Source organism: Desmodus rotundus, chromosome 13 (genome assembly GCF_022682495.2).
Source record: "Desmodus rotundus isolate HL8 chromosome 13, HLdesRot8A.1, whole genome shotgun sequence".
Classification (NCBI taxonomy): domain Eukaryota; kingdom Metazoa; phylum Chordata; class Mammalia; order Chiroptera; family Phyllostomidae; genus Desmodus; species Desmodus rotundus.
Genome location: NC_071399.1, coordinates 11,915,156 through 11,938,996, shown reverse-complemented (window position 1 = coordinate 11,938,996; position 23,841 = coordinate 11,915,156). Strand labels below are relative to the sequence as shown.

Genomic DNA, 23,841 nt, shown 5'->3' with positions numbered 1-23,841 from the left:
AGTAACTGGGTAACTCTGGGCAAGTTACTTAAGCTTTCAAAAACTCAAAGTCTTCATTTGTAGAGTGGGGATAATCATAGTATCTATATCTCAAGAGCTCTAAGAATTAAATAAAATTATGCGTACAGAAAGCTTTAGAATAGGACTTGGAACCTCATTAGCACTCAAAACATATTATCGCTATTATTTTTTATGGAAAGAAACCTTGAGATATATTCTTTAAGAAATGTTTTAATTACATGCAAATATAGAAACATCTATGAGCAACACATTAAAGTTAGTTTTTAGAATAAGAGGTGATAGTTTTTAGTTTTTAATAATGAATTTATGTAAGCATGTGAATAAATTTTACATATTTTGCTTGCTCTCTCAAACTCTTGCCTAAAAAAGGCTAAAATGACATAAAATAAATTGAAAAGATTTTAAATTTCCTTTAACACGAAATATACACCAAAAAAAAAAACCCTGTTTACAAAAGCAGTAAGAAAAGAAACTTACGGGATAGGCAAGTCATTACAAGTTTGGGCTGTACTGTTGGTTTAAGAGGAATTTATCTTACTAACCCACAATAAACTGAATTAAGGCAAAGGGACGCTCTTTTGAAATGTTATTTCTCATTCTGTAGAACAAAACAAAAGCCCATCTCTTTCATGAGGCCTCTCTGCAGGCTCTGGTGCAATCAGGCAGGCCCCTGAACATTCTTCTTTTTTCCCCCAAGTCCTGAAGCTCGCAGGGGCCTCTTCCACGCCCCTTACACATCGCTTTGTGATGCTCCGTGGTTGCTGCATAAACATTCCCCTGCCCTCCCGGGGCAGGTAACGGGTCCACAGGGAAGGTAGTGCATTCTGTACAAGTTCTGTCATCCAGCCTGACTCGGGCTGGTCCCTGGGAGGGCAATTACATGTCTGCCTGAAGGAACACACACATCTGTAGTCCACAACCTGCTAGGAACTGGTAGTGCCCCCGGGCGTGGTGACAGGCAGGACCCTGAACATGCCTGCATCCATCAGGCGGTGCCCACAAAGCAGCCGCATTAACTGGCAATAACCATGTAAAAATCATTTATGTCATGGTAAACAGATTTAGGCCTGAAAAGAGAAATGCCACAGTTTCTAAACCATTCAGCCGAGCACAGGAATTTTAATTCACCGAAACTCATGGTCATCCCAGTACTGTTTCCTGAGAGGACAATGTGAAGGTGAAGAGCACAAGGACAGGGCCCCAGCCTGGTCTGAATCCCACCTCTGCCCCTTTCCACCTGCATAACCTAGATGGACTAACTTCTCAGTGAAGGTCTTCTCATCTGTAAAATGGGGGTATGCCTCACAAAACTATGGTGTGGGAGAAATCATTAAGAGACAGCCTGAAACTCAGTGAGCATTTAATAAGGGTGAGCTGCTATCATGGGCATTATAATCCCTGTTAGAAATAGTTTCCCCCACTATCTCACCTTATTTGAGTGGCTTAAAACACACACATACCTCAAAGAAGCAAAGGGACTTCGGGTGTGCCCATCACCTGGTTTTATAGAAACTTCCAGGTTTGGCGAAATGAAAGCACTCCATTGGGCTCAGTTACAATTCTTTCTCATACTCACTTTACAGCTTCAAGAAAGTAGCTATTTGAACTCCGGGTCTGGTTTTCTACTTAGTTCTCTGAAAGAATTTATTGAAAACCCCAGGCTGGCTGGAACATTCCTCCTGCTTACCTTTGAGCGGAGTAACTTGGTCTGAGTACAGAGGATATCCATTTGGTTTCAATTTCTAATACACAAGCTCGTCATTGTACAGTAAATGGCAACATGCTCGCAACACTCTGAAGGCACATTGTTTGTGCTCCTTGATTTCTGTTCTACTTTTAACTCTGTGGCGATTAAGTTTCCTGCCCGCTACAACAAACACCTCTCAATTTCTTGTAAGCATCCAAACAAGTTAGTTGCTGTTAACTTTTCAAAAACTTAATACAGCATAGTCAAGTCTTTCAATGCCCACCCATAAAGCTTCTGGTCCCATGAATATTTCTTTCCCATTTATATATGGAAAACCACCAGGTAAAATATAATTTAGTTTTAACTCAGATTGAAAACTCTGAATGTATAACTTAGTTATCAAGCTTGTTTACCCAGGTTAATAAGAGCTTAATAAACTTCCCTGTCTTTTCATTAAGACTAAACAGACCTACTTTTTTCTCTTTACAGAATGACATTATGCAGTATACAGTAAAGGGACTTTAAAAAATGATTCAGCCCAGGCTGGGGGCTCCATGGGTTGAGTGCTGGCCTGTGAACCGAAAGATCACCTGTTCGATTCCCAGTCAGGGCACATGCCTGCATTGCGAGCCAGGTCCCCCAATTGGAGGCATGTGAGAGGCAACAATAGATGTTTCTCTCCCTCTCTTTCTCTCTCCCTTCCCCTCTCTCTAAAAATAAATAAATAAAATCTTAAAAAAAAAAAAAAGATCCACTCTTTGGTGGAACCAATCACCTACATAAAAGAATCCCATCTTTTAAAACACAGGGTGGACAAAGGAAGGTTAGTAATAATAACTAATAATTAATAAATAACTAATAACACAAGAATACATTCTGTTCTGCATACTCACCAGTGTAAACCTACTTTTGCCCACCTCTGTACATCTGGGTACTGGTCTCATTTCTTAAAAGGATGAGCACTTCAGGTTTTCTGGGATTTGAGCATTGGGTGGTCCAACAGTAGTAGCCCCTACTCGCAAAACAAGGGGAGCTCCAGAGTGCCCCCGAGAAAGATGAGTATAAAAGTTGACAGGGCCTTCCATTCTCCAGCCCTCATGCTTCACAGATGCTATGGCTGCAGGCCAGGGAGGGTAACGGACATGCCAGGTAGCTCCCTGGCGCCAGAGTGACCTGAGAGCACAGGGCCACTCACTACAGTGCAGGCCGCTATGGCCATGGCTCTCCAGGCCACTGAGCCACAGGCGCTCCCAATATCTGAGCAGGATGGAGCTCCCCGACCTCTGGCCAACTCCATGGACCTTATCGGCAGCAGCAACACCAAGAACCAAAGCTTTGAACTCCTTTAGGCCTCAACTCCCCAACTGCAGTAATATCCAAAACAGGGACCATTGCGTCTCCGAATGTCTGCAGCTTCTCCTCGGTGTTTCTCCCAGACGAGGAACGTGCTGCTCATCTTTCCTCCTCTGCCCACACCTGTTCCTGGGCCTGCGCTTCAGAACCTCAGGACCTGGATGCCCGGGCTGCATCTAAATGAGCCACCCCTAAAACCCTGCCACACACTAGGGGCTTCTCCCACAGGAGGGCTCGTGACGGGACTGGAAAACACAGCCTGCAAACGCCAAGTGAAGACAGCCTGGGGGACTTGGTTGGTTCTGTTCACATCTGTAAAACGTTCTCACAGGTGTGGACACATCGTGCCAGCGGCACTTTTTTTTTTAAGGCCATTCATTAGTAGTCACTATTTTTATAAGGGAACTCACTTCTAAATCTTTCTGACATGGTTTTAATTTGCTGAAGGTGCTCCCTGTTAAAATAAGGGGTGTTCCCTGCAGAGGATGTTCAGTCAGCCGGAATGGCCAGCTGGCTTTGGTCTCGGTCCCTGCGAGATAGGCCAACTTCTCCATTTCCTGTTCTCATGTGTAACACAGAAATCCGGAACATCTGCCAAAGTGAGCGAGACACTCAACAGCTACTCTTGAAGCTCTCAAATTTCATAAACCTAATATGATTTTAAAACTACTATGGCTAAACTACAAACCAATATAAATAGAAGCTCCTGTTAGAAAAGTTTAACTTTTTAGTCACTCTTACGTCCCTGAAAATGTCTGATACATCTTTCAGTAAAATTTAAAAAATAAACCTAATCTGTTCACATGCAGTGAGGGCCCGGTACAAGAATTGTAATTAAGTGTTATTAAGCATGTAACCATTTTTTAGAAATTTAAAAATGAAATGATTCATATATAACAGGTAGACAACTGTAGATGTATCTTCGTGTGCTTCAGAATAGCTGACAAGTGGGCTTATGCACATATTTCTCTCCCCAACCAACCTTTCCAAGGCTCGAATACAAGGGCTGTGTTCTCGACTTCTTCTTCTTCCTTCCTAAATGCTTCCGTGACAGAATGCATTAGTTCTAAAACCAAAACCTGCCTTTCGCTCTCTGACGCGCCTGGTTTACACTGGAATAACTCACACACTGCTCTAAGGCACATCTGACTTGTTGTATGCTTACCAGAACTGGACACACGCCTGATCCTCTGGTAAGATAAGGTTCGATCAGAACTGAGATTTCTGCTGTTGCCATTATACCTCAAACAGGAAACAGAAGGCCCCACTTTGGCTTTCGGGCCAGGTTTTATTCTCAAACTGGAGGAGTCGGGCTTGGGTGTATTCCTACCGGTGGGGGTTGCAGTTTCTGAAGCAGAACCCTGGGGAGAAAATAGGATGTTAGTTCAGATCACACCTTCCCCATGCGATTCCGCTGCAGCGTTAGCTACATGAAAGGAACAGTCTGTTTCTATGGTGTGCCATTTTTAAAAAAATGTTATTGAATTTATTGGAGTGGCATTGGTTAATAAACCTGAGTTTCTAGCCTGAAGATTTCAGACTCAAAACTACGTCAACTCTTCCCTGAACTTCCACCCTCCCAACCTACTCTACACACTTCGGACTGTTCAGCCCCTCCAGGCACGTGGCATCGCCAGTTCCTGAAGTCAGTCTCTATTACCTCTCTCTCTAACTATACGTACAGACACATCTACACTTACCTATATCGACATATATGTATACACACATACACACGTCTGTCTGTGCACGCACATACTGCTATAGGCTGAACGTTTGTTCCCCACCCCCCACAACATTTATAAATTGAAAACCTAATCCCCAGTGTGACCATATTCAGAGGTGGGGCCTTTGAAAGTGGATTAGGTCACAAGGGTGGAGCTCTCATGAGTGGGATTCGTGCCTTTATAAAAGGGACCCCAGAGCACACTCTTGCCATTGCCGCCACGTGAAGTTACGGGAGAAGACAGCTGTCTGTGAGGAAGCGGGCTCTCACCCGACACCGACTCTGCTGCTGCCTTGAACTTGGACATCCTAGCCTCTAGAATTGTGAGAAATAAATGCCAGATGAATATTTAAGTTTCATTCTTACTATGAAGAAATTCAAATTCTTTCAAGATAATTCTTAAAATCATCCTCTGCCTTCTGTCCTCATCAGTGAAACCATTCCTGAGATGACCAGTGCCATGCCCTTCAGGCCTCCTCTGTGGCATCTGATGACAATGAGTCCATCTTTCTTGGGTTTCTCCAACACGGCTCTTGCTGGTTTTCCTTCTACCTGTCTGCTTTTCCCCTCTCTGGACCCTGTTCTTTTATACCTTTCCATGATAGCCATCACGAGGGTGCTAAAGTTGGCCGTGTTCTCTTTTCTCACCCTACCCTCTCCCTAGATGACTGTGTCCACTGTTTCAACCACCGCCTACACATTGTCATGTCCACAGGCTGCATGTTCAAGCCAGCACTGTCTCCGGAGTTTCCCACAGATCTAGCTTATACCCGCATCTGCCCACCTGGCATCCTTCAGGCACCTCTACCAAACAACGCTGACAATAATCACATGGTTGTGGTTTACTGATCAACATATATCCTATTCAAAATGCATGCTCAACTCATTTAATCCTCATATCCCTATGAGGTTGATACTTTCATTGTATCCCATTTTATAAAAGAAGAACATGAAGCAGTTTCTAAAAATAATTTTACCCATGCATCTCAAAACTTACCTCTTCCCACATTCCCCACAACATCCTTGGACACCCAACTTAAACAGTAAAGGCCATTTCTAGGAGCACCGTTCTTACTTCTCAACCCCCTCCTGATGGTGTTCTCTCCCTTCTCCACCCAGGGGGAAGGAGGCCTGCGTCATTTCTTGGCAGGATTCCCGAAACCGTATCTTCGGGATCTTCCTGGTCTCACCAGCCTGCAATTCGTCTTCCACTCCACAGCTAAGGCAATCTCTCTAAACTCCAAATTAGGTTCAGCAGCTTCCCTCTGTCTTCCAGATAAAGTCGAGTCTTCTTAACAAGTTACAGCAAGCCCTTTGGGACAAGTTGGTCCCTGCCATTTTCTTCAGCTTATTGCTTATGGTTCTGCACTTGTGGTTCCCATCATACTCACTACCTGGAGTCCCCTAAATGAGGATAGCCTATGTCTTCATCTTTATACATGTTACCCTCCCACCCAGAATACCCCTCCAGTGCACACTTGCCCTTTAAATTCCAGCCAGCGACTAACACAGCACCTCCCCAAGAAGCATTCCTTGGCAACACTCCCCCCGTCGCCCCCTCCCCATTGTGCCTCCTGCAGCAGCGCAGCCTATATATAGTCCCAGCTTAATACCAACACACCCCTTTGGCCCATCTTCTAATAATACCTGCCGCACTAAGCACCAGGGTGGCCGGCAGCTGTGTCTTTCTTTTCTACACCCCAACAAGCACCATCACAGCATGCAGTGGGCTCCCCACGAGTGTTCCCACGCTGCACATGGGAGATGAGCGCTGGCGCCTCCCCCAGGAGCAAATGCCAACAGTGTAAGCTATCATTTGTATCCTCCCTCTACAGGAAGAAAAACTGAACCTCCTGGAAACTAACTGGCCTCACGTCACTTGCCTGTAAATGATGGCACCACAATGGGAAACCACGTCTAACTCCAATCTAATCCTTGAGCAGTGCGTGAATTCTTTTTTGTTTAAATGGAACAATAAAGTTTCCCACAAATATCTGACAGTTGCTGCAGAAAACATACTGCTTTTCCACTATCTTAGAATAAAATGGGTTGTTTACTTCAGGTACGAGAAATCAACACAACTGGGCTGTAAGAGACCTCTGACATCACCTTGGGGTCTCAAAAGATGACCGGCCCAAAGTCACATTAGCTGATCAGAGGTGGAATCCAGGGTCCTCCAGTGCGCAGGAGAGGACACCCCTGCCCAGAGCCACTTCCTCAACAGGCGGCCAGGTGTGCCTTTTATGTCGATGCCGTTTACCTGCACTCCCCAGCCAGTTCTATAATGTGGTTCAATACATTTTAAAGTTCATTAAAAAACAACTTTTTTTTTCATGAATATAAAACAATCAGATGTTTACCATAACTTCAAATAACTAATTATACTCAAATATTAATGTGTTCCCTTAGCTTACTATTCTATCCAAAGGTCCATTAATACTCAATACAAAATACTGAACTTCAGGAACTTTTTCCCAACATGCAGGTTTCCAATTAACACTCTAAAATGTGCTGACCAGAGAAAGAACTTTAACTAATATATTAACACCAGAAAGCAAATTTGCACAGCTAGTTCTGCAATATTATTCACAATTAGTGGGTAACCAGTTGCTAAAACATCTCTCGATTTCCTCCACCGTTCCCAGGCAAAAATTTCACTTACCAGAAACAGAGACCCATATTCAAAGTCCTCACTCATGACTTCCTTTTTCAGTTCTTGTTGTTCCTGAGGTGTCCCGATTTCTTTCTCACCCTTCTTTTCGGGGCTAATCCTTTGGATGCTGGAAACATAGGTCCTCTCCAAACAATCTGTGCCTTCCATTTTAACCGGGAATAGGCCTTTGCACTTCTGAAAAGCTGAAGCCACAGACCCAGGCTCACACGCCGAATGAGAAGAACTTGCTTTGTCAACATCTTCCTGATTTGATTTCATGGCAGATGTTGTTCTCGAAACCTTGTGGGAAGCGTTTTTAGAATGAGTTGCAACATGCTCAGCCTGGCTAGTAATGAGTTTATTAAATTGCTGCTTCTGTGTCTTGTTAATTGGGATTTCTGCTTTTGTGTCTGTGTTCAAGTCAGATCTTAGTTTTTTGCTCAGAACTGCCAACGGTCTTGAGGAGGACACTGATGATGGTGATGAGGCACTGCTTAACGCGGGTCTGGGCGTGACCTTCGACAACGCAGGGTCGTGAGACTGTAACGCTGGTCTAGACATAACTTTGGCTTTGACATTCTTGAAGTTCGGTCTTGGGTAACTTATGATTTTGGTTTTTCTAACTTTGCTGCCTATAGAGGTATTTGCTTTGGTTGGTGGTTTTCCTGGATTAGGTTTAGTAAGCTCTCGATGACTCTGCTCCACTTTACTACTGTTCTCTGTCACATCAACGGGTGAAACAAAGAAGGTTGCGTTCACGGGCTTGGGGACTGGCGTGGACATGCAAACTGTCTCACTTGTGCTAATGAACATATCACTTTCATCCCAACTCAGGTCAAATGATGAAGCCAGCTTCTGTCCTGGCGGTCTGCTGGGTACCAATTCTATGGTGTGATTTTGGATTCCCAAATCCTTTTCCTCGGAGGCAACGTGTGTGTTTCCAGCCCCAGTGACTTTATGTTCTGGGGTCAGCACTTGGGCTTCACTTTTATTAAAAGCTGGCACCAGGAAAGGGCATTCGTCATCTATGCAACAATCAGACACTGTCTCTCTTAGATTTTGGCCCATTTCCTTTTGCCCATATGAGCTCTCTGAACGTGTCTCACTATTTGGTTCCTCTTTAGGTAAACAAAAGAACTCTCCCAATACAGCCCTACCGGGGACATCCATGCCATCGGAAACGGGTGTTAGAGTGTGCATCTCTTTTTCTCCAACTAGTCTTTGCTGTGGCCCATCTGTGTACTCACTGGTGACATTTCCTGAAGAATACTGATACGCATTTCCAATATCTGGAACAAAAGCATCCGTTTGCATCACCACCTCAGAAAATGCCGTGTAAGTTGCATCTTGGGCCTCTGCAGCACTGGTTGAAGGGTGTTTAAAGATGTCTCTATCATGACTCGTTTCTGTCACATGTGCCTTATCAGAATAGAAAGATGTGTGAACAGAACAGGATAAAGATGTATTTCCACTTCTCAGGCCAGGTGGTTGCAGGCTTCCAGAGGCATGCAAAGACTGACTCTTTCCGATGTCATGGTGTTTAATAAAGGTGCAGTTAGCATGATCCACTTTCCTGTCAAACGTTCGGTTTAGCTGCAAGGCAGCTGGGTAGTCAGTACAGTTCAAATCTGCATCATTAGGTTCCCACGCAATAGGCCAAGAAGTCTCAACACTCGGGTCCTGAGCTGATTCTGGGGAGTGACAATTATTATGCAGGTACTTGGGCTCCTCTGTGTTTACACCATGGGCGGAAGACTGGCATGGGGAATCTTTATGCATATATAACACCTCCTTACTAATGAAATCACTTGAAGACTTTTGGTGATCGAGCACTTCAACACTTGAAGGGTTTAAGGAAATATTCTCACCAATGTCCACGGCAGAGTCGGTTGTATAATCAACCACCATGTCATCTGGGTTGGCAGAATCCCAACTGTTGGTCAAACAGTTTTGTGTAGGTGGTGATTTTTGGTTGTATGCATAAGTGTTTCCATTTTTATCACTGATAAATAAGGTCTGTAGTTCATCTTCTGTCTTGTCTTCCGGACGATAATCATTCATCCTGAATATGAGCTTTAACTGTCTGCAGTTTTATTTCTTCTCTAAATCCTTTCAAATGAGAGAGAAGGAAAAACTGTCCATCTTCTCAGTTTTTCATCACAGTTGAAAGTTTTCTTAGTGTAAGATGTTTTGAAGCTGTTCCCTGGAAGAAATAAAATGTTTAACTCAAGGAAATGTTGGAAAAATTAACAAGTCACCGCTTGATTCACTTCAATCACTTTATTTTTACATTTAGAACCTGTGACTATGGACACGGGTACTTCAGATGTTAGCTAAAGTATCTCCCCTCTGTATAAGTACCGTGCACTAATTGGGCCACTGGAGCTCCAGAAGTATCCCCCCTTTTCAGAGATGCTTTTTCATGTGAGGGAATGGGGCAGGATGAAGACAGAGATTGCCACAATGGCCTGTGACAGATGTCACATCTTAGATGCCTCCTCTCTACTTTCAGGGATTCTTACTTACCATAAGAGAAAAGAAAGACAAATTTGAAAATAGTGTTTTCTTCTTGCTGGTTGAAAGAGTGACCATGGGTCCTAGTTTGTGTACGGCAGTCCCAATTTATGCCTGTTGTCCCAACATCATTAGTAATACTGTCCTTTTTGTTTTTCAGAAGGGTCCCGATTGTCCCCTGGAGGGTGGCTGATTGCCAGACAGAACTGGAAGGCACAGCAAATGAGCTGCAGATCAGTGCAGATTTAGGGTATTACCACTTCTCTTTCCCCTGTTCTCATTCAATAGCTCAGACATAGTCCATTTCAGAGTTGAAAAAAAAGTTATTGATTCTTAATAGTTAAAGTGTACTCTACTGGAAGATCCTAAAAATGTTAAACAGAGTTACTACATGACCCACCAACTCTCCTCTTAAATACCTACTAAAGAGAAGCGAGAGCAAATGTCCACACAAAAACTTGTACAGAAATGTACATGATTCTTAATAGAAGCATTATTCATATTAGCCAAAAAGTAAAAACAACCCAAATTTCCATTAAATGGCAAATAGACAGCTAAACGTTGTATTTATACCCTACAACTGGAATATTCTTCAGCCACAGAAAGGAATGGAATACTGATACATACAACGTGGATAGAACATGACAACTTAAAACATTATACTTAATGAAAGAAGCCAGTTGCAAAAGACTACGTGTCACGTGATAGCATTTACACGAAGTGTCCTGAACAGACAAGCCTGCAGAGATGGAAGGTTGATTAGTGGGTCTCGGGTGGAGGGGCAGGACAGAGGAGTGACTGCTAATTGGGATGGCGACTCACATGAGGGTAACAAAAATATTCTAAAGGTTATGGTGAGACTTGGACAATGGTGTGATTATACTGAAAACTACTGGATTACAGCTTAAAAAATCATTAAAAACAACTCGTGAAAGTTTTTAAATCGAAGGACTTCTGCAAACTAAATTTTCATTATGCTTTTAATCATACCGTGATGCTTAAGGAAGGCCCACGTGTTCACGCTAGCACATGGGTATCAGCTCACTGAACTGACTTCCTAATTCTGACAGTTAGTGTCAATCAGATGTCATAGTTCTGGTTCTGGAGAAATACAATATCCCTGAGGGAGAAAAAAAAGACATTCTGGACGTTCTGTAACCTGTCAGACTGTGAATTATGAGTAGACTTATTTTTCCATCTTGCAATCTTTTCTTTGCCTTCAAACTTCAGGGACCTGATACCACCAGGGGGACAGGAACGATGGAAGGACCGAGAGGACCGGTCTCTGCACTGACGGCGCTGTGTGTTCCTGGCCACGCACCCTGAAACGGCCTTTACCAGAAGGAAAAGAAAGGCTGCGATGCTTATCTTCACCGCACTCATGCGTGTGCGTACAAGCACGTGTGTGCACACCCGCTCAAAACACATTCTGAACCCTAAAACAAGCACTGGATGATTGATACACCGATGGAAAATGTAAACTAGCCATTTTTCTCCATGGTAGCTCTTTAGTCAATAAAGAAATTGCTGAAGTAATATTTTTTGGCTAGCACCTTAATAAAAACTTTCATGAAACAAATTAATATGTTTAGTCCTTGGGTATGAAATATGTTCAAGCAAAATGTTTACCTTGAAAAGTACACTTATTCTTTTTTTTTTTAGATGTATGTGTGGGGCATAATTTCAAAAAACACTAAATATGCTACACCTTTCTAATCCCATAAAGGCCAATCCTCATTTATGAGGTTCTGGGATAAGCAAGTATGAGCGCCACCAACAGAAACATTTAATACAAATCATAAAGTTATTTGTATAAATAGATTTATTAGATTCAATTGACAGAGCTTTTACTACCTGAGTTCCCTCTTCCAAAGTACATAAAAGATGATTAAACACACACACAGCCTTACCCCTGATAAAAACTGAATAAAGCAAATGATTCATACATCAAAGCACTTGAAGCAATTTTTAAATACAATACATGTATAGTGGAAAAGTTATATTTAAACCGTTTCTGGTTTTCTCCTTTACAAACAACACTGCACTGCACATCTTTGCAATCTTTGACTGCCTCTGGTTATTTCCTTTGGAAAAACTGCCCGGGAACAAAAGCCCTGGTGAGACAAAGGAGTCAAAGAATGCGATCTTTTAAGGCTCCTGCCAAGTTGTTAAATGAAACAAAAGGCAGGATTCTTTATATGTGTTAAGATATGTATATAATAGATATGTGTCTTGAGTTTCTCTTTTAAAGCTTATGCATTTTGTTTAGCATTGTTTCCCAAGCATTCTTCTGTGTCATTGTAGCATAAAACATGAGCAATGGTTGTGAAATTCCACTAAAATCTAAATGTTCTAGGTTTACAAATCAGTAGTTTCCAAAGCATAATAGAAAACCAAAGAAAGTACCACCCATCCTACTTTCACATGACTGTTAAGCACACTTAGTGGGGTCGATGATTTTTTTTTTTAATTTACAAATACAAATAAACACCAACATTTTCTCCAGAAAACACCACAAAAAATGTATTCAGAAGAAACACTTCAGGCAAGTTTTGATATAAAATAAATGTACTGAAGTTCCTTCTACTTCGTAGATAAGAGCAAAGAGCTAGTGGTGCAGAGATTTGGACACCAAAAAGATTCTGCAGTTAGGTATATCGGTTCCAGGATGACAATGTCACCATTCACTAAAGAAAACAAGAGCTTCAAGTCACCATTACTATGAAGACAAAGCCAGGGACAGAAAAGAGCTGACCAGCCAGCCCTCCGAATTTTCTCAAAACATTGAAAGTTAGATATTTTGTCTTATGGTCAATTTCATTCCTCTCCTACTCTAACACTAGTACCTAAGGGAAGCCCTTGAAACAGGAGGAAAGCTGGAGCTGGTTTAGTGGATTCCTAAAGGAAATGAAAATCAACTTGTGAAAAAACACAGGTTGACTCAGTGGGTCTGGGGTGGGGCCTGAGAGTCTGCATTTCTATCCATCTCCCCAGTGATGCTGATGCTATTGGTTCAGGAGTAGCCGGGATGCAGCAAACAGCATGAGACTAGAACCTGCCTCACCAACCAGATCAAGACACTGAGTGGCCGGTCTGAGCCAGGTACCTTCACCCTCCACTGTACAACGTGTTGCTCTAACTAGGAGCAGACTTCCTTTAACTTTGAACCCTTAATTTTGCTTTTGAACTTTCCTCTGAGACAGCGAATACCCCCTCTACAGAAAATAACTGGAGCTTTTTAGTTTGAGAGAATGTTGCATCTAAGTCCCACTTGAGTGTATTCCTTCTATGTGGAGGAAGTTCAGTTAGTACAATATTCTTGCCCTTTTCCTGTCCTTTTACTCACTTCACCCAGGACAAATGAAGTGGCGTAAAGGATGCTGGAAATTTGGGAAGAACTACCCGGCCAAGGACTATAGTGAAGTGAGGGCGGCGCTGGCCTCAGGTTATACATTTTTTAAGGGGGCGGGGGCAGGGTATTTTTTAATTTAAATTATTGCGGTGACAATGATTAGTGAAATCATACAGGTTTCAAGGGTACAATTTTATAATACACCATTTGTATACTGTATCGTGTGTTCACCACCCCAAGGCCAGTCTTCTTTCATCACCATTTATCCCCCCTTTACCCTCTACTACCTCTTCCTACCCCTCCCTCCCTCTGGTAATCACTACTGTTGTTTGTGTCTGTGAGGGTTTTTTGTCTTTTTAAGATTTTATTTATTTTTGAGAAAGGGGAAGGGAAGGAGAAAGAAAGGGAGAGAAACGTCAACGTGTGGTTGACTCTCATGCACCCCCTACTGGGGACCTGGTCCCACAACCCAGGCATGTGCCCTGACTGGGAATCAAACCAGTGACCCTTTGGTTCACAGGCCGGCACTCAACCACTGAACCACACCAGCCAAGGCATCTAGGAGGTTTTTTGTTTTGTTTTTTGTTTAATCCCTTCAGCTTTTTCACCCAGCCCCCCCAACCAGCCTCCCCTCTGATAACCGTCAGTCTGTTCTCTGCATCTAGGAGTCTGTTTCTATTTTGTTGGTTTATTTTGTTCATTTGATTCCACATATAAGTGAAATCACATGGTATTAGCCTCAGGCACTAAATTTAAGAGGGGGTCAGTAACAGTGCCCCACGGAGCCATACTGGAGCCCGAAACAAAGGAAAAAGTCAATTGACACAGACCATGTCTTTATTTTTAAATTTTGGGTTCTTTTTGCTCATCATGGATTTCTTGCATTAATGCTGATTTTTTTAATTACTAAATATTATTTATCTTGATCACTGAGGTTTTTTGGGTACCACTTAAATTCCCTCGTTCTTCTACCTTGGTCCCAGCCCTGCCCACAGAGAGCACAAGCTCTAAGCTGTCCCCAGGAGCAGGCCGCATCCCCATAGAGGAAAGGGGGGGAAGGGACATGGAGGGGTGGTGGCATGGGTGAGGCCTGCCCTGCCCCTGCACCGAAGTGACTGCGTGGGTCAGTAAGTCTCTCAAACACACCTGTCCCTCAACTAGCTTTCATCTGTAATTACAGATGAAGTTGTATAATTACAACCTGTAATTATAATTCATCTATAATTCCATCTACTTGTAATTCATTTGTAATTCCATGACAATCTGTCTACCTTATTCTTTTTCTTATTTCTCAAATGGTTCCCAACCAGAGAGAGGAAGAAGGTAGGAATAGCATCCAGAAGAGTGAATGAGCAATCCTGACCGTGTGCCGGTCACAGCTGGGAGCAGGGGCCCGGAGCCCAAGCCCCTGGGGAGCCAGGCATTTCCCCTTCAGTTCCCGGATTGTGGGGAGCCCCAAGGAGTCCCCCAGAAAAGGCTGCAGTGGCTGCCACAACCTGAGGAAGCACGTGGGGCGCCAGGCAATGGCCATCCACCCACTGCTTCTGGAGACCATCTGTGTTTTACCAACCAGCTCAGCCACTCTGAACAGCCGTCTTGAAAAGGGGATATTGTATATCAAGCCCTCTCCAAGCTGTAAATGTTACCCAGGCAACAAACCCTGAGACATGAACAAGGAGTGACATTTGCAGTGGCGGGCAGGGAGGCCCGGGAACAACATGTGGGGTAATGGGGGCTTCTGTCCCGAGCGAGGTGGATGGCACTTTGATTCGCAGCACAAGGCAAATGCTAGTTCACATCGGTGGCTTGCGGCCTGCGTGCTGCAGTCCAGCTCGCTGTCACAGTTGGGATGTTGGTGTTAAATAACACAGACGGGGCAAGGGGCTTCAAGCCTAAACCCCTCCTTCTTTTAACCTGAGTGGAAACTCCAGCACACGGCAGCCTTGTCCATGGGTGAAGTGGCCGTGTCCACAGGAGGAGGACTGCGCAGGTACCTTCAAGGAAACAAGGCCTGAGCTGCACACCTAAAGCAAAGCCATTGGGGCCTTGGCGACACCCAGGCTTTCGGCAGGCAGCCTCCTTGTGTGGGCCACAGGGCTAGACCATGAACCATGCCCGGCAGTTGCACCCGGGCACCAGCAAGACAGCAGAGAGTGGGCAGGCAGGTGCCAGTGAGGCTCAGCTGCAGCCTCAGGGAAGGGCGTGTGTTCGGGCCCTCTTACTCATTGGTGATCGACATAACATTTATTGCTTTTTAAATGACCGAGCAAAAGGCTTCTGGGCACTCTGTAGAAAATGAGAGCGTGTCTAGCTTTGACTTGTTAAGAATAGGCCTGGTAGGCTGTGCTAGAGGAGACACCTCTAATCCCATCCAGCATGCATTAGGAGACACCTCTAATCCCATCCAGCGTGCATTAGGAGACAAGAAGGAAATGGTGGGTGGGGTAAGCTGGGGCCCAGTGGTTGTTCCAGTCTCAAGAGTCCCAACAGCCCTCCCCACCCTCACACTCTCTTTCTAGTGTTGCCAATTAGTATTTGATTGGATAATTAAATCTTAGGGATAAATCTTCTCCAGGAGGCAGGTTTCTCAGACTTTAATTGCAGAGGAGAGGCTGGAGCAGCAGTTGGAGGTCACGCCCCTGGAAATGCCTGCTGGTCAGAGAGAGAGAGAGGTGTGCCCCAGGCAGGGGCCCACCCGGGGCAGCAGGACAGTCTTTGCAAACACTACACACCATTCCAGAAACTAGGTTCTAAGACTGTGGGGTTTACCCTGCATTATTATTTCAGGGTTAGGGGACTGGCTTGTTTTCACAGTGTGGAGGTGGGGGGAGCGGGGAGAGGACAGTTCTGTGACTTCTGTGTCCTCTTCACACACTAGGTGCTGAGCTAACTCCTCTAATAAGGCCTGGAGGTAACTAATCTTCCCGCATCCATGGTGGGGATGTGTCCCAAGACCCCCAGTGGGTGCCTGAAACCACAACTAGGACCCAACCCTATGTACACTATGCATGTTCCCCGGCATGCACACCTGTGACAAAGTTTAATTTATAGATTAGACACAGTAAGAGGTTAACAACAACTAATAGAGCAATTATAACAACACACTGTAATAAAAGTTATGTGAGCGTGGTCTCTCTTTCTCTGATGACTGAGATGTCTGTAGTGTGGAGGAGGCACAGACAAAGGGATGACTCAGTCTCTGGTGGGACCGAGGGGATGGCTCGAAATTTCATCGTGCTACTCAGAACAGTGTAAAATTTTAAAAGGTATGAATTCTTTCTTTCTGGATTTTCCATTTGATACTTTCAGACTGCGGCGAAGCACAGGTCACAAGCCACAGAAACCTAAAGTGCAAATAAAGGGGAACTGGCTACTACACGGCTCCATTCATAGAAAATCAGTGCCTTGTTCGAGTCCCTTCATGGACTGGTTGTTTGGAATGCAGAACACAGTTTCCATTATATAAAGAACTGCTGGGTTCCCAGACAGCCAATAGATGCCATTTGAACCTGTAATGCAGCATAACTTTCGCCCAAGAGCACTGCTACATCCCCCAGATACATGCAAAATACAGACAGCATCACATACGGGGCCCTAAAGGTCAGAAACACACATCCTTTGCTGTAGGCAGAGCCTCTACATCAATAAATGTCTTCTCTGGTCTCTAATGGGCAAGGTTGCAGACAGTAATCACTCTTCACCCACACACTCAAAGGAAAGACAGCAGTATCTTGCTCGCGTGTTGCCCAGATGGCGAGAGTGTCAGCATCCTTGCTCCCTGACCCACGCCTGCAGTCCAGTTGTGCACGCAGTGACAGGAAAAATTACATTCCCTCCCAACTTCTCTCTGCCTATGTGTAGAGTCAGCCAAAGTTAAAATAGTCCTTCCTCCGAAGAATGAGCAGCAGGAAAAAAAATTATTTGATGGGAAGATCTTGGTATAAACTCAAAGGTATCTTTACCTTGGTAGAAGCCTCCACGGGTAACAACTAACAGTTCAAATGTTTAGCAGTATTGGAAACAATGCACAGAGATTCACCTTTTATTATTAATAGGATGCTAATTTGGAACCTTAAACTTTAAAGAGGTAAAGACCTTGGAGCATGAGCACTTGCTATATATTCCTCAGGACAGGCTCAGTTTTGCTGCAATAATAAACAAGCCCAAGCTTCAGTGTCTTAACATAATGTCTAGGGGTGTTGGCAGGGAGCTCTGTTCATATCCCTGGTCAACCAGGGATCCAGGCTGACTGATGCTTCAGTCCAACAAAAACTTCCACAGTCACCAGACACTGGGAAAGGACCACAGCAAAGCTGACACTCTTACGAGTTCCCGCCTGAAAGTGACACACGTCACTTTGGCTCCCATTTTGCCAAAGCAGGCTACCATTTGCCCGAGAGTGAGAGAACTGGAAATATTTGTGCAAAGCATTATGGTAGTAAGGGAAGAATTTATTTCCATTATGAATTAATTATACCAACATTCAGTATAGGGCACATTATGTCAAACTAGGAGCTTCACGAAAATCGGCCATGCCTGACACTATAGTTTCTCTGCCCAAATTATATCACTTCAGCAGATATCACTTATCAGTGCTCTTCACAGCTTTCAGGAAAGAAAAAGGAAAAAAAGGCAAGACGTTAAGCGAAGGCTCCTGTCAGTCACCAACAATATCTAATTGTTCTCAAAACGAAAGATGGTTTTAACGACCAGTAAGTGTGGCAGAGACTGGCTGGTCCCCAAATTCACTTCTTTTTAATAAAGCTGAAAGCGCATTCCATTAGCAAAAACAAATCGGTACCAGTGCGAGTTGAGAGACAAGGTCAGACACTGGCAACTCACAGACAATTCAACGTCCACTGAGTACCCCACGCAGGACTCCCCGCGCACAAGCGATCCCCACTCTTGACTAGACGCCGAAGAAGCGGGGAACCATCTCCACGCTGCCCACCTCGCAGGCCACAGATGAGCCCAATTCCTCCAGGAGAACAGTCTGACCGCCGTGTATCACCGTGGTGCTTTGGAATAGCTAGGTCGCGACAACTAAGAGCAGCCAAAATATGACTGTCAGGCACAAAGGGCTATTCTCAGCGGCCGCCGTGCTCCACACCGAGATGGCGAGCCGCCCACGTGGCAGCAGAAAGGCAGAGGTCCAACGGGGGTGTCACCGGGAAAAAGAGAACCAGTGCCCACTGAAAAGTTTTAACCAACGGGAAAACTGGGCGGAGAGAAACCTGGTGGTGCTTTTGGAGCTGAGCTGGTTCTGCCACGTGGTCAAAGAAAACAAACAGGAAAAAGCAGGTGTATTATAAAGGGTCGCAGAGACAATATCCATGTGGTCATTTCTTTAAATATGGAAGTAAATAAAAGAAACAGTGAAGAGAGGAAATGTGATTGCCTCTGAGAATAGACATCAGGATGTTCTTTGATAGACTCCTTTTAATTAGCATTTTTTTTGTCTTCTTAACCTCTGAGCACATGATAAGAATTAAAGAGTTGTGTAAAAGGATTAATTCAAACCTTTATTATCTATCCTGTTTGGTCCTTTCATTATGAATCATCTTAATTCCTTTTTAAACCCTGGACAGCTTAGCTCTCCTGAGCTTTAGGAAAAGCTCGGAGTGAAAGTACGTACAGACTCCTGAACACACTGCCAAACTGGAGCTGCCAGTGGCCTTTTTCTGAAACTAAAAGAGTGAATTATTCAGTGGCTGCTCTGTACTGTTTATCCTGATTGGCTACTGGAACCTGCTCGTTTGAAGCCCGTATTCATGCTTCAGCATTTCTCCGGCTATTAACTCTAGGGAATGAATACCTGCTACAGAGAGGTCTGATAAGACCCCTGGGGAGTAGGGAGGGACTTGGAGGAGGCAACCAACAGTCTAGGATGAGACTGGCGGAGAAGCTGATCTCCCAGAGAGCACATGGGATTATGGGTGAGAAGATTTGAAATAAAAGAAGCACTCTCAGGCTCTCAGAGCTGCACAGGCTGTCTCTGGCTGTGGAGATGCCTGGATAATTGTGCTGCAGCTGCCCGAGTACTGGATGGGAAGGAACTCCGGGTGCAGCCTAGGGTTAGGCTGGCCTGGCAGAGGGTGGCAGGGTTATTCCTCTTCGGGTGTTCTAGAGGGAACAGGCTCTGAGGCAGAAGCCTGCCATTCTTTCAAAATTGTGCAGTTTTTGTATCTTACATTGTTTTAGTTTGTGAACTAATCCTACAGATATAAGATAATTAAAATTATTGGGGGGTAGGGGAAATGATAGAAGAACTCAGGTGTTAGAGTTTAGCTTTGATAGGTTTAAGTGATTAAAGCTATAACTAAAAGAATTAAGGAGTTTAGCCTTAATTGATAAGCTTAAGTGACTAATGCCTGTGGAAAGCTGTTATTCCAAAACTGCAAAGCTTTAGAATAGACTCCTTTCCTTGGTCACCAAACCTTTGCCTCTGGACTTTGCCTAGAGGGAGGCAGTGGGCAGCAGGACCCCAAGTGCTGCTCAGTAACATATCTATGGACCATCAAGATCAAATGTCACATTCTGCTCTAATTATGTGTCAAAGCAAAGAGGCTGCCTTGCAAAACTCATCAGAAACATTACAATGTGAAACTATGTGTGCTTTAGAAATGATGAAATAGACAGAGCTCAACACTTCAAAGTCATTGACTCTCAGGGTTAGAAGTGACCTTGAAAAATGATCAATGGATTAATACTAACACAACCTTTAAATCTCCTTAGACTCTGATCAGTCAAATGTCTGCCCACCCCAGAGAATGCACCAGGGTTCTAGGAAGTTCCCACTTCCCCTGCCTGGACACTCCCTGTCCAAAGTCAGGAAGTACCTACAGTACTGGGGAGTCAAAGTCTAGCGCTGGAGACAGAAAACCACAGAGAAGTGGCAAAAAAAAAAAAAAAAAAAAGGAAGGACGTTTAGTTCTCTCTCATGCAAAAGGTTGTCCAGGCTTAAGGAACCCGGCTCCACCCTTCACATTCCTCTGCTGTGCAGGCCCTCAACCTATGACCCCAAACAGCACTATCTGTGCAATTTAAGAGTGTAAAGAAGGGTGGGAGGAAGCAAGTATGGAAACTACCTCCACAGCACACCACACTTACACCACTGGCCATAGCTTAATCACAGGGCCACACCTGCCTACAAGGCACGCTGGGAAATGGAAATCAACACAGGCTACCTATACCCAGCTAAAAATTCTACAACCATAAGGAGGGGGGAAATGGAGACCAAGGGACAAATAGCCCCCTCTCCCGTGCTTACCGCGGACCCAATCAATGCCCTACCCTAAGGGCACTGCTCTTCACTTTAACGGTTACATTTCAATAGTGGTTTCTTAGAAACTAAGATGCTTTTAAACTCAGGCCCATTCTGCAGGTACCTCACTAGACTCAGAGGAAAAGAGCTTGAAGAGGGCTAGGTGGCCCTTTTCATAGTTTTGACATAGATGTCATAGTCACAACTATAGCGGTGGGCTTGTAGAGCCTAAGGAAAGATCTGAATCACGTTGAACCATTTTGATGTAACAGAAAAATGTACTTCCTGTTCATAAAGAGTCCATCAAGCTTATTTCCAGTCTGGTTTGGCTTTTCAATGAATACGCGTCCTTGAATGGTTCACATAAAAGTGTGATTCAGGGCAGTTGTGCTTTTGGCTCTTGGACTAAAATTTGTACTCACTTCAAAACTGAAGACCGGTAACAATGACAAAATAATTCCGATCAGAGATATTCTTTGAGGCCTGGATGTGACGGCCACCATGGGCTGGCACAGGCAGGCTCTGGGGCTGCTACGGGCTGGACTGGAAGCACTCGTGTAGGAAGTCAAGCCACAGCAATGAGCTATGAGCCGTACTGGAGGCAAGGTCAACATGCAGCAGAAGGAACGAAGAGACCACAGCTGAGAGATCTACGTTTGCTTAGGGAAGTCAGGGGAAACCAAGGAGCTGAAATGCAGGGACAGGCAATGCAGTCAGAAGCCTCGGCACTGGCTCTGAAGTGCGAAGGGACTGGAATGGCTGGGGACAGAAGGAAGTTCAACGCCATGGCTGTGCGGGATGAAGGGCAGCAGTCGGCAGGCTCAAGGGTTTGGATTCTATTCTGGGAATAGTGGGAGTCTGCCAAAACTGTTACGCATGCAAACCCTTTGGTTTGGCTGCAGTATGGGTGGCGTCCTGGTAAGGAAAGACGCAGGAGGACAGGAGACTGTGGGGACGGAGCTGAACTAACCTAACCTGGCTGGGGTGAGACAGAAGGGAGATGAAAACCCAGACAAGCTTAAAAGGCTCAGCTCTGTGTCATCCGCACCGAGCAGTGGAGAGCTTGGCACACGGTGAGTGCTCGACACGTGACACTGAATTAAACCTCACTTGAGAAGAACAAGTCACTTACACGAATATTGTCAGAAGGAATAGTGTCAGTGGATAGTACATAGTAAAGATGCACAAATCATCACATACTAGATTAATACAAAAAGGCCTTAAGCTCTCGGTATAAATTTTAAAGAGCTTTACTACATTCTCTTTTTTAAATAAACTAACATGAGTCGGATACTAATTCTGGGTGCACTAGGTGCTAAAGCGAGTACAAAGGAGATGTTCAAAGAACGAGGAAGAGATCTAGGTTAAAACAATGTATTAAGCAAAGAGACAAATACTGTATCGTTGGACCATCCAAACAAAAGTAATTCACTTCTTTCCAAAACACACACAGTTAAGAGCGTTTAAGTGAAGATACTCCACAATAAACACGATTGGAGAAATTTTGTTTATGCCACGGTAAAACAATGAAAATAAATGCCTCAACAGAAACACACCAATCCCTCTCCCCATTTACCCCTAAAACCACATGAAGTTTGTACTGAAAATATCTGTAAGACCTTTCATTTCAATAATTAGAATATTTTTCTAGAAATAGTCAAGAATTCCTGAGTTTCCTCAAAGTAGATAGAAGCCCCTCACCTCCGTCCCCCAGCAAAAAAAAAAAAAAAAAAAAAAAATCCAAGTTATAAGACTGTCAGCAAGTAACAGAAAGTGTATTCCAAACTGATATAAAACACCAGAAAAAATTTTAAATCATCCAAGGAAAATAACTTTTTGACGCTAATGAAAATTAAATAATTAACCAATACTCTCTTTAAACCTCATGGGTAAAGTTTTTTTAAGCTTATGTTTGCATTTTAATAAGAATGGGCATCTGAAAACTAACTTAACCTGTTGATAATACAGCACAGTAGGTCTTTCTTGGATAACCCACTCTAAGCCACTAAAAGCCTTTGGGGGATAGAAAGGCAAGCCCCGGGCTGATTTACAGCCCGCAGCACTGAAGAAGAGCTCCCAGCTGAAGTCTGCTAGAAGGTTCAACAGAAAGCCAATGGACTGACCTGAAATTCAGAAGCTCTAATTCCTGGATTTTATTCCAAAACTATACTTTTATTCCAACATTTTTTGGCTTAAGAATTTCCTAAAAACCTCAAAACCAGCACATGGAAGACCGCACACATTGACAAATCCTTCAAACTGCATTCCTGAATGCTTCGTCAGTAATTTTACTGAATAAAACGTTCTAACATGCTTCTTTTTACAGATGACTACATTTCAATATATCCTATATTCTTTAAACATATCATAAAATAGCAGAAATAGCAAAGCTGTGTTCTCCCAATCCTTATATCTTGTTGCTAGGATAGTGTGAAAGCCAAATTGCTAGGTCAAGCATACTCAGAGCATTTTAAGTCATAAATATTTAAATGGTTCTAGTTTTTTTTCCACCCCTCCCTCCCACCCTGCCTCATTCACTTACTCTTTGTTCAAGTACATACACACACATACAACACACACACACACGGGCACTCAGAGCTATAACAACAACAACAACAAAGGATCCAAACATTTCGGGTGACACAGTAAACTAAAATTTATATGGAATTTAAGTGTTTCCTACACACTCCCTGCTATCGCAGGTGTAACCATGAAGTGGCCATGGTCAGTTGTAACAACGTATCACATTTTTATGTGTTGCCTAATGAGAGTTTTTGTATCTGACAACTTAAGCTCAAAACAAAGCATCACATGTAACTCTTTTCCTCTCCAAAAAGTAGGTGTGAGTGTATTCACATTTATTCATAATCATCTTTGCATTTTCACACATTCCAGAATTTGTCCTGAAGTAGGGGTGCTCCAATATAATAAATATCAAAAATGTAAAGAGATAAAAGTATGTAAGATTTAAAAAGCAGCTTATTTTTTTAAAGCATCACTTCTAAAACCTTAGTGTGTTTAATTTAAAACATCCCAAATCAATTACATCAAGGTAACTTACATTCTTCAGAATATCAAAATCGACAGCTGTGAAAGTAAGCAAAAGAAGTATTATTCAAGTTTTTTGTCAAAAAAAAATCACTTAGGGTTGCACCTAAGAGACGGTGTTTTGATACAGCACTGCAGAAACTACAACCAGACTAAAAGAAACCCGAACACCAGACCGCAAAATGAATCCTCTCAAGAGACCACGGTTATTCAAAGACCGCTCGGC

At 43.7% G+C, this 23,841-nt stretch overlaps 1 protein-coding gene across 1 annotated transcript in view; it reads right to left on the bottom strand.

Moving 5' to 3' along the window:
- The window catches only part of MTUS1 (microtubule associated scaffold protein 1), a 128,539-nt gene that overhangs the window by 80,630 nt on the left and 24,068 nt on the right, over positions 1 to 23,841 (bottom strand). Inside the window, exons 2-3 of the mRNA XM_024562616.4 lie at positions 7,447 to 9,640; positions 4,227 to 4,422 (exon numbers count right to left, since the gene is read on the bottom strand). Of these exons, the coding sequence (XP_024418384.2) occupies positions 4,227 to 4,422; positions 7,447 to 9,498 (2,248 nt within the window). The 5' untranslated portion in view covers positions 9,499 to 9,640. The remainder of the gene's footprint in view (positions 1 to 4,226; positions 4,423 to 7,446; positions 9,641 to 23,841) is intronic.